Raw genomic sequence first — 15,321 nt, 5'->3', positions numbered from 1 at the left:
GCCAGTGGATTAGGTAAAACATAGGACTGATGAATGAAGATACTATCTACCTTCAGAGAAACAAACATAATATGATATTACATATATGCATATAAATGTATATGTAAATGATTATAGATATCTATGTGCGTATATGTATATATGTAGGTACATATATATGTGTGTTTATAGATATACAGAGATATGTATACATATATGATACATGTTTGTGTATATATATGTGTATGTATATAATGTGTATTTATATATAAACATATGGAGATAAGTATACATATAATACTTGTGTGTGTGTGTGTGTGTGCGCGCGCACGCGCGCGCTCGAGCATGTGAATGTGTAGGGGGAGGAGATGAAGGAAGAAAAAATAAAGTAAAAAGGGCAAAGCAGAGAACAAAAGAAAACCTACAAGGAAGTAGACAGACAGCTGTGAACACAATGTATCATTTATTATATAGACTTTCTTGAAATGGAAATTTATTGCTTTATATTTTTAATCCTATCTTGTGTTCTGCTATGCACATAATGTCTTTTTTTCCTTCCTTACTTTGTGTTTAAATTTAAAATGCAAAAGAATAATAACAGACAGTTACCAATTTTACCCTAACCCTAAAATGTTGCTTTGGTTTCCTGAGAAGCTCAGGGAGAAATCACAAGTTTATTTAGAATATAAAGTGACTTTATAATGTATAATGATATGTGATTATGGAAACAAAGGTAATAAATAATACACTCATCTTGGGATCAATTTTGAAATTTTGCTGTATGAGATTAAATTTCATTCCACTTTATTTCAGTACTGTTTTAATTTTTTATTTCAGCTATTATTATATAAATTGCTATAAAGTTAAAAGTCAAAAGGACTGCTATAAGTGGATGTCTGTGCCTGGGTATGGATATTTGTCCTATGACATCATATGATGATCTCTTGACTTGATTATGAATTGAACTTAAGTGAGGCAGAGTTGCACAAAGTTGACAGCTTCATTCTTCCAGACTCATTGAAGTCCAGTGGTAGGATAAAAATCAAGATGACTAGCAATGACTCAGGATACAGTGGCTGACCCTAGAATCTTCAATATCTGACCAGCTCTAAGCGCTGCACAACCATCTGCTTCTACTACCATTAAGACTATTGGAAGAAACTGTTCTTATCCACTTATTCCACTGAAAGAAGTATTTATGTCCTTGAGACAGACATTCATTCAACTCATTGATAGATTTAAGGCTTATCAGTAACCTCAAACGGTTTCAACTAATCTTCCAAAATGGTTTTATCAGGGTGTGGCTATACCAATATAGTGCAGACTACAACTTCTTGGAGCAACAGTGAGTATTGGGTGGCAGATGGTTATCAAAGGAGAATAAGCAGCTTTGAAAAGGACTTGTGGAACCCTCAAACCAGAGGTGCTAATCCTCTCAGAACACCCATCATAATCCTTTGGAGTGTAACTTTGCAAAGGTAAAGGTAGGATCCTCTAGACTGGATTTCCCCTTTGGACATGAAATTTTCCTACCTGATTATTTCTGAGTCTGGTTTTGCTACTTTAGGCATCCTGTGAAACTTTGCAGCATGTCTGGCTCTCAGATAATGTCTCTTCCTTGGATTAAACGAGCTAGAGAAGTATTATCCCTCTACTATATTACTTTTTTTTTCCTTTTATAGCAAATTTCTGTGTTAGAGCAAGTGAACATTAAGACATCTGAATTACTGTGGATTCATATTACAAACACTAAGATGCCAGTAGGTAATATCAATTACATATCCTAACCAATTAAATAAAAGTTTTTTCAGCTTGTCATCCCCCTTAACAATTGTGTCTTTGTATATGAGAGAATAAGATTTTGAAATATTTCTTCCTTTCAAGGTGATATAATGCCAATATCCACTTAATAATTACATTTAGATAAAGATATAATGAGAAAATTTTCAAAATTGAATGAAATGGAAAGATTTATTTTGAAAGCTTAGTTTAGGGAAGAGGAAAGAGAGGGAAAGAGAGGATGTGGAACTCAAAATTTTTTTAAAATAATGATAAAGGGGGCAGCTAGGTGGCGCAGTGGATAGAGCACCAGCCTTGAATTCAGGAGGACTCAGGTCTCAGACACTTAACACTTCCTAGCTGTGTGACCCTGGGCAAGTCACTTAACCCCAGCCTCAGAAAGGGAAAAAAAAAAAAGAAAAAGAATGATAAAAATTTTTATTTGCATGTAATTTTAAAAAAGCAAATAAAAAAATTTCTTCCAGCTTTTACCAAAAAAACCTCTTAGTTCAAAGAGTTTCACAGTCTTGTCTTTCAAGACATTTTTAAATGATTAGTTTTTGATTTTTCAACAGCATAAACATTTGCTAATACATCACAGGACTGTTATAAGGAATAAACTAAAGGTTTTTCTTTTATGTACCCTATTTTACATGTCTAAATTGGTAAATATTCATTTTCACCTCAAAAGGGTAAATCAAGTCCTTTATTTCTTTTCAAGAGAATACCTTTAGCTTGTTGATAGCAGTGTCTATATCAGGTATAGGGGCTAGATAGCAATACGTGAGATGTAGAAACTTAAATTTTCTGAAGTTTTAGGTGTTATAAACTCTTGATGCATGAGCTGATTATTGGAATTTAGGAAAGTATGCTAAATAATATTGAAGTCTGTTTTGCAAAAGCAAAACATCTAAGAACCTCTGCAAATAATCTGAACCAGAGAAGCCCCTTATTAAAAAAAAAAAAAAAAAAAAAAGCCACTACCTTCAGAGCAACTCTGAGGACAGGTCTTTTTCACAATGCCTAAGAGGAGATCTTTTTAGAAATTATGAGACTCCATGAGCCATCTGAACCCTAAACTATGATGGGCTGATGAAATGGACATTGGGGAATGGATTACCAGAAAGTAGATGTAACCTTTATTCTTCTCTTTCCTTCCTTCCCCTCATATGAGCCACTGTTTCTCTAAGACTTACTGAAAAGAACTAACCCTGATGGAGTTGTAATGCCCTAGTCACACATTGTTTCAAAGATCAATGGGTGGATTGTTATAGGATTAAGCCTGATAGTTTGGGAGCCATCCTTTCTCAAATTAGTCTTATTAAAGTAGAACAATTTCTTTAGTCCTTACACCATACATGGGGTTATAGCATAAGCACAAGCAGAGACACTAGTCCAAACTAGGTACCTGTGTCATATCATGGGGCTCTCCTAGCCCCATGCCTCATAATTGCCTTTGGGCTTTGATAAATTGATTGCTAAGAAACTCAGTGGTTCATGATGAAGCAAAATTTTTATTCACCGTACTTTAACTTCTGTAATCTTTCCATCAGTATTACTAAACATTATGAAGTGATGGGCATACATGACTTTTTATACATACTATATTTTGACTTCTAATTTTAATCAGGCTAAGTGATTTATGGGAAGCAAAAATGAAAAGGGAAAATTGTGAAACAGAAAATTGATTTTAATTCTATTTGTTAATACTTAATTAAATCACCATAAACCTATTATTCTCCTTCCCTGTGTGAGTATAAATTCTTTATCCCTGCAAGTATACTCAGATAACCTCAGGTCATTTAGGGCATAATTGTTTTCTTGTGATTTGAATTTCCATCCTTGTACCCATGAACCACATTCAGGAAAAACTTGCCTAACAGTCAATCTCATCAATCTAAACTGCTGTAGTAACTTCCATGGCCTGAAAGCTAATCACATCACTCAAAGGGAAAGAACTGGGATGACACTTATTCTACCTATTAATTAAAACATCTAGCCAGTCAGAAGACATACTTATAGTATTTTAAATTTGCTCTGTCATCTTATTAGTCACTAAAAAAGATCCTCTTGTCTGTAATTTGGGGCTTTGGATATTGAGGAACCATTGATCTCTTTGTTGGCAAATGCCAGCCTTACAACTTTATTGGATCAGTTTTCCTTAACTTCCATCATAACAGCAAAAATGACAAAAAAAGAAAGAAAGAAAGAAAGAAAGAAAGAAAGAAAGAAAGAAAGAAAGAAAGAAAGAAAAAAAAGAAAGAAAGAAAGGAAGGAAGGAAGGAAGGAAGGAAGGAAGGAAGGAAGGAAGGAAGGAAGGAAGGAAGGAAGGAAAAGAAAGAGAAAATGGAAATGGCAGTTGTTTGAGAAGTCATGAAAAGAGAGATGCACTGTTGCACTATTGATAGAAATATGAATTGGCCCAACCATTCTCAAAAACAATCTAAATTATACTAAAATGTCCATAAACTCTACATTCTGTTGTACCTTTACAACAACACTCTTAAGTATGTACCAAGACCAAGTTAAGGTCCCACATTTGCAAAAATATTTGCAGCACTTTTTGTAGTAGCAAAGAAATAACATGTGTGGCCAAACTTGGTAAAAAGCTGAATAACTTATGGAATATGGATGTGATGGAATATTATTGTACTAACAGAAATGACAAATATGAAGAAGCTGGACAAATCTGAAAAGAAATCACTTAAAAGTGAATTGATGCATGAAATAAGTGAAACAAGTAGATCACAATGGTCATAAAATTGCAAAGGACAATTACTCTGACTCAGAATTCTGCTCAAGGTGGTGACCAATGATGATTTTTAAGGACTAATAATGAAATCTGCCCTTTATCATTCAGCAGAGAAGTAATGATCTGGGATGATGAATAAAGAATAAATTTTTAGGTATGACCAATTTGGCGATTTGTCTGGTTTGCTTATTTGTTACAAGAGTGGGCTCTATTAAAGAAGAATGAGAAGTGATGGTGACATTAAAAAAATTATCAATCTAAAAAAAAAAAAATCTCTTTTACATTTTTTCCCCGTACATTTCTCAGAAAAGCCTGTGGCTTTCTCTATAATTTCTTCTCAAAGGCCAAAGAACCCACCACCTTCTTCCCATCTGCTCCTCACCTTTCCCAGGCCCCAACACAAGCCCCAGTCCCACCTTACCATCAGCAACCTACCCCACAGTGGGTGGATGTGGTCTCCTTAAAGTGGAAGAACAGGGACCAGATAACACAGAAGAGAAAGGCCAAGAGGGGACAAGAGACAGTAGCCAAAGCTACAGCAGTGAAGCGCAGCCGGACCAGAGTTCCATCACGCTCTAGAGGCAGTGGGATTTGGTACATTCTGTTGGACCTGCAGGGAGGGAGAGGAACAGGGGCATTAGGGGCCCAAACTGGAGCTTTTCTCCTTTAGAAAGCAACACTCAGGCATAGACACAGAATATCTGAGCCAAACATCCTTACAGGTTAATGAATCTAAACTTCTGAAAACAGAAGACTGGAAAGGCAAAAGATTTGCCTATGCATTAGCTAAGGTAAAAATTAAATTGGGTCTGGACAAAAGAGTGGAAAATGTCTTGGACCAGAAGTCAAAAGACATAGTCCTGGCTATGACTGACTTGCTACTTGACTATCTATCAATCAAATCTACTCTTTAAGCCTCAGTTTTTCTACCTAAAATGAGGGTATTAGACCAAAACTCAAAGTTTTTAACCATTTTTGTGTCATAGATGCCTTTGAAGTCTGATAAAACCTAAAAACTCCTCAGAAACATGTTTTTAAATATATAAAGTAAAATACATAAGACTAATAAAGGAAATCATCTATAAGAAGTTTAAAGGAGAAAGTTTCCTGGAAGAAGTGAACCTTGATTAGAACTATAAGTATAAGGGGAAAATATGGACAGACAGATGTTTCAAAGTGCAGGCCTGGAGTCAAAGCATGTATATATACAGGTCCAAATATCTCTATCTACCCTATCCAGAGTGGGATCTCCCTAAAAGAGGGGAATTTGGAGACTCCAGGAGAGAGCTAGAATGAATGGGAAGGACGGGTCAGATTGGGGTCTGGGAACAGGCTAAATAACCCCATCCCTCTGAACAATGAGAAGGCAAAACTTATCAGCCCTCTTTCTCCCTCTAATGATCTCCCCAGGATGTAGGAAACCAGGTTTTAACTGGCTTCCCTGAGATAATTCTTAGTACAATCTTAGAATCTACCATCCCTAAACCTGCTCTCTCAGTCCTGACCTGATCCAGTCTAGCCCAGTCAGCCCATAGAACCAACTAGAGGGATTAGTCTACTGATCTCAGCTGCTCAAAACTGAATTCCTCTGGAACTACCTCACAGGATTCTAATTCCAGACCACCAGCCTCTTTTGGGAGCCAGATCTTCCTCCCTTGAGAGAGATCCTGGACTTCAGCACTGACTCTTAAGTCTAAGGCCTACATGGACCAGTCCAGGCAATGATTTTCTATTCTCCTCTTGAGCTGCTTTGGGGTGAGGCAAAGAGGGAGTTTAGGCCCTTTTATTTTAGTTGGCTGGGTCTCTCACCAAGCCTGTTTTACCTACATGAGTGTTGAGCCACTCCCCAGGGAAGTCAGGATTCTGGGGTTCCAGCAGACAGGTAGTAGAGCATTTTCAGGATCAGGGCAGAGGCAGCAATTCCTGGTTCATGCGACACCCATTTGAAAGACTTTGCAAAATCAGGTTTACTCCCAAAGTGGAGAGAGGCATTTACAGAATTATTGTTCTCCCAGAATCTGTCATGTTCCAGAGCCCATGGAGGGTGGGGCTTTGGGAGTGGAAAGAAGGGAAGGGGGGGACAGGGGGGAAGGTTGGCTAGTCTCCCTTTCAAACTAGAACTCTCCAGCAGGGATTGCATTTCCATTCTAATGGCTGGAGGCTTCTGGAGGGGAGGAGGACCATGCCTTCTATTTCCCCCACAATCTCACCAGGAGCAGAGTTAGGCTCACAAGAGATATCAGGACAGACTACTTGACCTGGATTGATCTGAAGAGTTGGATGGATGAAGTGAATACAATTCTGAAGCCCCTCAGACACCCCCTAAGAAAAGGGATAGTAAATGGCTCTGGGAGCCCCTTCTCCTACAGACCAAATAAGTAATCCTATGTCTAGTCTTTCTTTAGACTTTGCCACTTCCCATTACTCCCCCTCCATCACTTCTTCTTTTTTTTTTTTTTCTTTTTCTGAGATTGGGGTTAAGTGACTTGCCCAGGGTCACACAGCTAGGAAGTGTCTGAGACTAAATTTGAACTGGGATCCTCCTGAATTCAAGGCTGGTGCTCTATCCACTGCGCCACTTAGCTGCTTCCCCCTCCATCACTTCTACCCAGGGGATTAGAGTCACTTTCCCAGAGTAATTCTGATCCTTGCTCAGGAAGCACCCATAACTTCCCATGGGCCACAGAAAAAAAGTCCAGACTCTTCAGCTTTTCATTTGAGATTCTAAAGTCTGTATCCAATCTCCCTCTCCATCCCTATCATATACTCCATAAATACACACACCATACTAGGAATCAATTGTTAGTAGAGGCAAGACTAGAACTGAGGTATCACTTCTAAATGTAGGAGCTCTTCACTAGAAAAGGTTGGTAAAATGACCTGTGTGGTCCATTCTGTTCCTGACGATCAAAAAAAGGCTTAGAAATCTTAAGAATAATCCTACAGGTGGTCTTTCTTGATTCTCCAGTTACTAGTACTTGAGAGACTACTTTATATATCTCTATCTGCTGCTTCTTCCTAGAAGAATGTAAGCTCCCCAGCCAGGCCCGGTTTGTTTGTATATTTTTTGTCTTTGTATCCTCAGCATATTACACAGGGTTTCACACATAGTAGTCAATAAATATTTCTTGAACCAAATTCTCAGAACTGAAAAGGATCTCAAAAAGACATCTACTCCAAAATCCCTCCCTCCCTATGAAAGAGAACTCCATCTTTTTAGAAGCTTTAGTTACAGGTAAAGTTCATTTCTTCTCATACTTCCTGTTGTTGCTTCTACTTGTGCCAGATGTGGCCACATAATCTCCCCACTGGCCACTGGGAAATCAGGATAAGGCTCATTTCTGATAAGTCAATTTCTGATCTTAATCAAGGTCTAGTGAAGCCTAGGAAAATCTAGGATTTTAAACAGACTCAGAAAATAATAATTTTGATGTGGACCATAAAGGCCATCTCGTCATCCAACTCATATCATAACAAAAAAATCCCTACAACAGCCATGACAAATGATAATCTAGCACTCTCCCTACCATCAATTCTGGTCAATGGAATTATCAAGAGATCATACGACTTTTAGAGAATTACATGAAAATTTCCCTTAGAAAGCAAACTCTTTGCAACTTTTACTATTTACCAATTAAAATAATTTTCTTTCAATAATCTTGTAATAGAATTATTGTTCCCATTTTCCAGATGAGTTAACTAAAGGCTCAAAGAGAAGTGACTTGCCCAGGATCATATAGCTAGTAAATCACTAAGTATGGACTAATCTCCAGACTCTCAGATCAGGGCTCTTTCCCCTATACCATGCAATCTTCATAATAATTAATATGCTTTCATTCACAAATGCTAGGAAATACCGGTCTATGACCCCGTTCTTATTTCTCCTTCGAACAGTCCCATAGGGAGGCCCAGACAGGATTCTTCTAAATGAGGAAGCTGAGACCCAGATAGTGGATAGGTCACATAGCTACTCTTTAAGTGTGTAGTACAGAAAGGCTGTAACCTGGGTCCACTTGGAATATACATCTCAGGGCTTTTCTTTCCTGAGGTAGTTAAATGTTCATCATGCTTCCTCTGGGTCACCCAGATTCCGGGGCCGTGGAACAAGAATTGAGAGGGGGAGTGAGAGGCGTGGAGAGAAAGGCAGCTCCTGGTAGGGGGCGGGAGGGACTAGGAGGCGTTCTCGGGCTTGGGACACTCGTGTTTCCAAGAATAGGTGGGCACCACAAATGTGGCGCAGGAAGGCTGCCTACCCCCATTCACAGTTCCCTGGAGGAGTAGGTTGAGCTTAGGGGCTAGGATCCCACAAATCCTGGGGGAGGGGCCAAAGTGTGGGCCGAGGAGAGAAAGGAGAAGGCGGGGGACGCCCACGAGTAATGCCGGGTAGAGACCCGGAAACAGGACCACGCTTGGCCGCGCCCTTCAAAGGCCCGGCCCGAGCCAGCGTACCCTCTCCTTCCTGAGCCAAATAGCTGGAGGCCCACCTTGCTTCTTTCCCCCCAGTCCATGGCCACTTACCCCGGGGCGGCCGGACGGCCGGGGTCCGGAGGAGATAAGGCCGGGCCCGCGCAGGCCCGGGAGCCGGGCCGAAGAGGCGGGGTCGGGAGGCGGAGCCAGAGCTGGGGAAGGGATTGGCGACTGGAACCCCTGCCCTTGGGGCCCCTTTCCCTCTGCTCCCTGCCCCAAATCCCTCTCCATTCATCCCGTAGCTCCTGTGGACCAAATCGGGGCAAGACCTGGCTGTGCGTCCCCTCTCTCCCTTCCCACTTCTTCAAAACCCCCATTTTCCTTATTCCTCTTCCACACGCCTCTCCGTGCCCCAAACCCCACTCTGCAGTCCAAACTTCTCTTCCTTAGATCTGCCACAATATCTCTCTCCCTCGTCCTGAAAGACCCGGGCAGACCCAGAGTCCGGAAGGCAGAAATCAACAATCTGGCCCTCGCCCTTACTGCAAAACCCGAGAGCGCCCCTGTTTCTAACGAAAATGATTAAGAATCTCTGTCCGTATTCCCTATTGCAGAGATCAGGATTCCAGTCCTTTTTCTCAAAGCAGAAACCAGGACACCAGGCTCCTTATTTCCCAGCTGAGATCAGAAACCTTGATACTTCGGGAAAGGGATCTGGAAACACCAGGAGTAACAGAGAAATCAATTAGATCAATCAATCCATCAATAAGTATTTATTAAGCAGCCACTATTGACCAAGTCCCGTGTTAAATGCTGGGACTACGAAAACCAAAATCAAAGTCTCTGACTTATAGGAGCGTTTCTTTTTTGGGGGAGACAACATGGACATATCTTAAGTATATACGACATATTGACAAAATAAATACATATTTCTGTTTGTCCAGGCATTGAGAAGAGGGTATTGAGCTACAAGTGCCTCCTAGTAATTTCTGATGTCAAAGTCATTTCAGTGTGGTCCAGGAGAGGGCACCTTACACCTCAATTTAGCCCTGAGAATGCTAGGAGCCGGTTCCCCAAAGGAAGTCAGAATCAACTATAGTAACTGGGATTTAGTTGTCAGTAGAAAATTCCCTCCAGGAAACTACTTTGCAATCAGCAGATATTTATTCAAAATGGCATTTAGAAAGGTAAAAACCTGGGAAGAAAAACAAAAATGCAAGCAAACAACAATAAAGAGTAAATGCTATGTTGTGGTCCACACTCATTTCTCACAGCTACACCCTAATGGGTGTAGCTGGTTCTGTTCATCACTGATCAATTGGAATTGAATTGGATCCTCACATTGCTGAAGATAGCCACATTCATCAGAATTGATCCTCATATATTATTGTTGAAGTGTATAATGATCTCCTGGTTCTGCTGATTTCATTTATCATCAGTTCATGTAAGTCTCTCCAAGACCCTCTGTATCCATCCTGCTGGTCATTTCTTACAGAACAAAAATATTGTATAACTTTCATATACCATAATTTACTCAGCTATTCTCCAACTGATGGGCATCCATTCAATTTCTAGTTTCTAGCCACTTCAGTCTCTTAATGCTTCCATAATAATAACAAAAATACTTCAAAGCAAACCCATCCACTGAAATGCCATTCCTTTTGTCTTCTTCCAGAACCAATATGGGGAAGGAGGTGGCTATCCCTTTTCTCTCTATTTCACTTCTCCCTTAAGTCAATCTGCCAAGTTAAGAAGCAAAGCCATTGAATTCCAATAGATTTGGGAAGGAAAGTGCTATCCACACCCAGAGAGAGAACTAGGGAGACTAAATGTGGATTAAAACAGTATTTTCATCCTTGTGGTTATTGTTTGCTTTCTTTTTCTTGTTTTTTTTTTCCTCCTTTTGATCTGATTTTTCTTGTGCAGCAGCATGATGGACATGGAAATGTTTAAAAGAATTGCACATGTTTAACCTATATAAGATTTCTTGCTGTCATGAGGTGGGGAGAGAGAAAAAAAAATTTGGAACACAAGGTTTTGTAAAGGTGAATGTTGAAAACTCTTTGTATGTAATTAGAAAAATAAAATATCATGTTTTTTAGGATAAACTATGTAAAAAGGTAAGGTATTCCTTAAAATGCTATTTTAAAAAATAAAACAAATCCTTTATAAGCTCTGGAGGTACAAAGAAAGGGGAGAAAAAGTCCCTGCTATCAAGGAGCTCATATTCTAATGAGAGAAACAATGTGTAAATGTATCTATATATGTGTGTGTACAGTAATTATGTATATACAAGATATAGATATTGTAGATGGAAGATTATCTAAGAATGAAGACTGGGATTTGAACTGAATCTTGAACAAAGTCAGAAAAGCCAGGAGGGAGAGGTGAGAGAGTAAGTGGTCTCCAAAGCTACTTTCAATTTTAAAATCCTATTTATTCCTTTAATAAATGCCAAATTCAAAGGTATTATTTTCAGATTTTATCCTTCTTGATCTCTGTTATTTTTGACACTATTGACCACATTCTTAAATGGATTTCTTCTCTCTTGGCTTCATTGACTTTACACTCTCCTGGTTCTATTTTTCTAAGTTTCTATTTTGTTGGTTCTTCCTCTTTTTCATGACCTTTTAATTAGGTATTCCTTACAGTCTGTCCTTGGTCACCATCTCTACACTGTTTTAGCTAAGAATCATTAGAGCTATGGTTCTGAAATCAGGAAGCTTCAAATCCTGGCCTTGGGCATTTTCTAGCTATGTGGCTCTGGGAAAGTGCTGTATCTTCTTCTGAATGCCTCAATTTTATTATTGGTAAAATAGGGATTATAACAGCACCTAATCCCCATTATTATTATTTTTTTCCTTTTCTTACTTCTTTTTTTTTAATTTAAAAATTCATTTTAAACAAGCACAAAATAAGAAGAAAAAAAAGAATTGTCATGTACACAGCAGAACAAATGAGAGGATTCAATATAGAGCAAAATAAATTTCCATTTCAAGAAAACCTACATGATAAATACAACACATTGTTTTCAAAGCTTTCCAGCTTTTCTTTTCTTGCTTGTAGGTTTTCTTTTGTTCTCTGTTGTATACTTTTTACTTTATTTCCCTCTCCCCCAAAGAAGACTACAATTAAGTGCAAATATATATGTAATTATATATACATACATATACATAGATATCTATAAATATACACACATATACACTCATACACATATATGTAAGGCTGTACTATACTATACTACTTGTCACCTATTTCTCTGAAGGTGGATAGCATCTTTTATAAATGCAAGTCTTTCCATGTTTTTCTTTTTTATTTAAACAATTCATTTCCTATACTGGAGAAATATCCCAAACATATCACATTCTATCTGAGAAATTGTTTATGAAAGTTGTATTCCCTCAAATTTCTGATTTCTTCTATTCTTGGTTGCATATGTTTTATTTATACAAGAAAATTTTAATTTAACATAATCAAAATTATACATTTTATACTTCAACAATGCTCTTACTTTATAATATGGCTTAAGATTTGATACTACTGAATCTGCTTCCTTTACACCTTTTTTCTTCTGATTTCTTTGAAGTTTTTACCTTTTGTTCTTCTAAATGAACTTTATTTTTTCCAACTTAGTAACATATATATATATGTATATTTATTGATTTAATCAGGATGACATTACATAGATTAGTTAGATAAAATTGTCAGTAAAAAAAAATTATGTTGGCTTTACCTACCCATGAACAATAAATATTAGTTCAATTATTTAGATTAACTTTATTTGTATAAAAGGTATTTTATATTTATCTTAGTATTATTCTTGCATCTGTTTTAGCAGGTATACTCTTAGCTATTTAATAGTGTGAAGTTATTACAAATGGTCTAAAACAATATTGAATGATAAAGCTGACATACTTTTGTGTCTGTATTTTTCTTTTTTCTTTTTCTTTTTTTTTTTTTTTTGCTGATGCAATTGGGGTTAATCGATTTGCCCAGGGTCATACAACTAAGAAATGTTAAGTGTCAGATCAGATTTGAACTCAGGGTCTCCTGACTTCAGGATTGCTACTCTATCCACTGTACCACCTAGCTACACCTGTATTTTTCTTTGGATTAAGTCTGTTTGTCTGAGATCATGATTATTACCTCTGATTTTTTATTTAGTACATTTTATGCCTGACTTTTATTTTTTGTTTATATGTATCCCTCAATTTTATAGCATTTTCTCATAACAATATATTGTTAAATTCAAAATTTTAGTCACCTATCAGTTTCCATTTTCCATCCTTATTCCTCCACTTTACTTCTACCTACATTGCTTGCCTATTCCTTAACCTGTCTATTCCTGTAAGATTTCCTTCCTTATCCTCTCTTCTCCCCATCCTATCTCTTTGCCCTCTGATTTCTTTCTGAATTTAGAAAACTTTCATATATATGTATATATATATATATATATATATATATATATATATATATATATATATATATAGTGATCTTAATAGAATAAAAGTAAGGTGTTAGTACTATCCCCCCTAGCTTGTTTTATATCAGTTTTTCCTTTTTGCCTCACTTATTGCTCCTCTTTATCATCCCATTATCATCCCATTACACTCACCTCAGCCTGTCTTTCTTTCAAACTACTCATAAAAATGACATACATATAAGAAGTAGACAATTTGATCTTATAGAGTCTCTTGTAAATTGTTCCTTGATATTAATATTTCTTCTGGATGTTATATGTTGGATTTTTCCTTAAATTTTTTTGTCACAAAAACTGAAAATCTTTCAGTTTGTTAAATATTCTTTTTTTTCATTCAGAATTATACTTAACTTTGCTAGATAATTTACCGTTGGTCATCACCTATAGCTCTTTTGCTCTATGAAATATGGTATTCCAAGAGCAAGAAATGTCTTTCAACATAGTAGCTACTAAGTCTTGGGTTATTGTAGCTCCACAATATTTAATTTTTTTCTCGTTGTTTCCAATAATTTCTCCTTAACCTGGGAATTGTGAAACTTGGATAATATTCCTGTAAATTTTCCTCCTGGTATTTCTTTCAAGAGGTAATTGGTAGATTTTTTTTTTATGTATGTTTTGCCTTCTTGTTTTAGAACTTCAGAACAATTTTCCTCCATACTTTCTTGTAATATTGTATCAAATTTTTTTATCATAATTTTTAGGTAGTCTATTATGTTATTTCTCCTAGATCTATTCTCCAGATCAATTGATGTTTCATATTCTCCTCTTTTTTTTTTTTTATTCTTTTGGTTTTGCTTTATTATTTCTTTGTGTCTTGAAACATCTTTAGTTTTTCTTTGGCCAATTCTCATTTTCAAGGAATTATTTTCTTCCTTAAGTTTGTGGTTCTCTATTTCAAGTGGGTTGACTTTCTTTTCATAATTTTCCTGATTTTTTTTAGATTGCTTTTATTCTATTTTTTCATCTTGATCTTATTTGACTTTTACAGTCTTTTTTAAATTCTAAGAAATCTTTTTGTGCTTGGAACCAGTTGACATTTCTCACTGGAAAAAAGGAGTGATATTTTTAGCTCCATTATTTTCATTATATGAATTCAGATCTTCTCTATTCCCATAGTACTTATCTATAGTTGGAATCTTTCTCTTTTGCTTGCTCATTTTTGTTGTTATTGTTTTATTTCTAGCAGTTATTAGTATGATCAAATTCTAGTCCTAAGGTATGAGGAATGATGCCCCAAGCCTTATGTCCTTGTTTTCTGGCTCAACCTTGGGCTTTCCACTCCATTCCTAAGCTATGCCTAGAACCCCTGGTCGCGTTGTCCCATTTGAGATATTACTCTCTGCAGTCTTCCTGGTGGCTGAAAACTACATCTGTCCCCTCTTCTCTAAAAGTGAAACTAGGGACTCTGCTCTCTTTTAAATGACTTACTAGGTAAATTATCTCCTTTTCTCCTCCCCCCTCATCTGGGACAAGTCTGATCAGCACAGCTGTGTTTGGTGTACTTCAACAGTGGAAGGTCCTTCAATCTTCTCTTGTTCAACCTTCAGACTTCCACAAGGTCCAAGAGGTGAAAGTTTCTAAGGCTGAACTGGTCAGCTGCCCCCAAGGCTTGTTGTTTGTTGATTCTACTGAGTTGACCTAGAGGTATTAGTACTTTATTCAAGCCATATCTCTGTCCCAGGGGATCTGGTCTTGTGCCTTTGTTTTAGGAGAAAAATTGTTTTAGCCTGACTTTTTATTTCTGCTGTTCTACATTCCCTTGAAGGCAATGTTCTGTGGAGGAAATTTGGAGAACTAAATTTTCTGACCTACTGCATTATATTCTTTTGAAGATGAAATATTTGTAAAGCACTTCACAAATATACCTTAAACCCTTATGTGAGGGTTATGTATGTATTTATGTATGTTATACATGTATTATCCC

General features: G+C 37.2%; 1 protein-coding gene across 5 annotated transcripts in view; it reads right to left on the bottom strand.

Moving 5' to 3' along the window:
• The window catches only part of PGAP2 (post-GPI attachment to proteins 2), a 37,679-nt gene extending 28,509 nt beyond the window's left edge, over nt 1-9,170 (bottom strand). For 2 of the 5 annotated variants that reach the window (XM_074304961.1, XM_074304962.1), the window contains exons 1-2: nt 9,029-9,170; nt 4,946-5,120 (exon numbers count right to left, since the gene is read on the bottom strand). In XM_074304961.1, the coding sequence (XP_074161062.1) occupies nt 4,946-5,110 (165 nt within the window). In that variant the 5' untranslated portion in view covers nt 5,111-5,120; nt 9,029-9,170. Of the gene's footprint in view, nt 1-4,941; nt 5,121-6,337; nt 6,486-9,028 lie in introns of those variants that run through there. The other 3 variants (XM_074304968.1, XM_074304964.1, XM_074304966.1) reach the window with 3 other exon arrangements.
• Nucleotides 9,171-15,321: the final 6,151 nt, after the last annotated feature.

The sequence above is a fragment of the Sminthopsis crassicaudata genome, chromosome 3 (assembly GCF_048593235.1).
Source record: "Sminthopsis crassicaudata isolate SCR6 chromosome 3, ASM4859323v1, whole genome shotgun sequence".
Taxonomy (NCBI): Eukaryota; Metazoa; Chordata; class Mammalia; order Dasyuromorphia; family Dasyuridae; genus Sminthopsis; species Sminthopsis crassicaudata.
The sequence above is the reverse complement of the archived record's forward strand: the minus strand, read 5'-3'. Positions and strand labels throughout refer to the sequence as shown.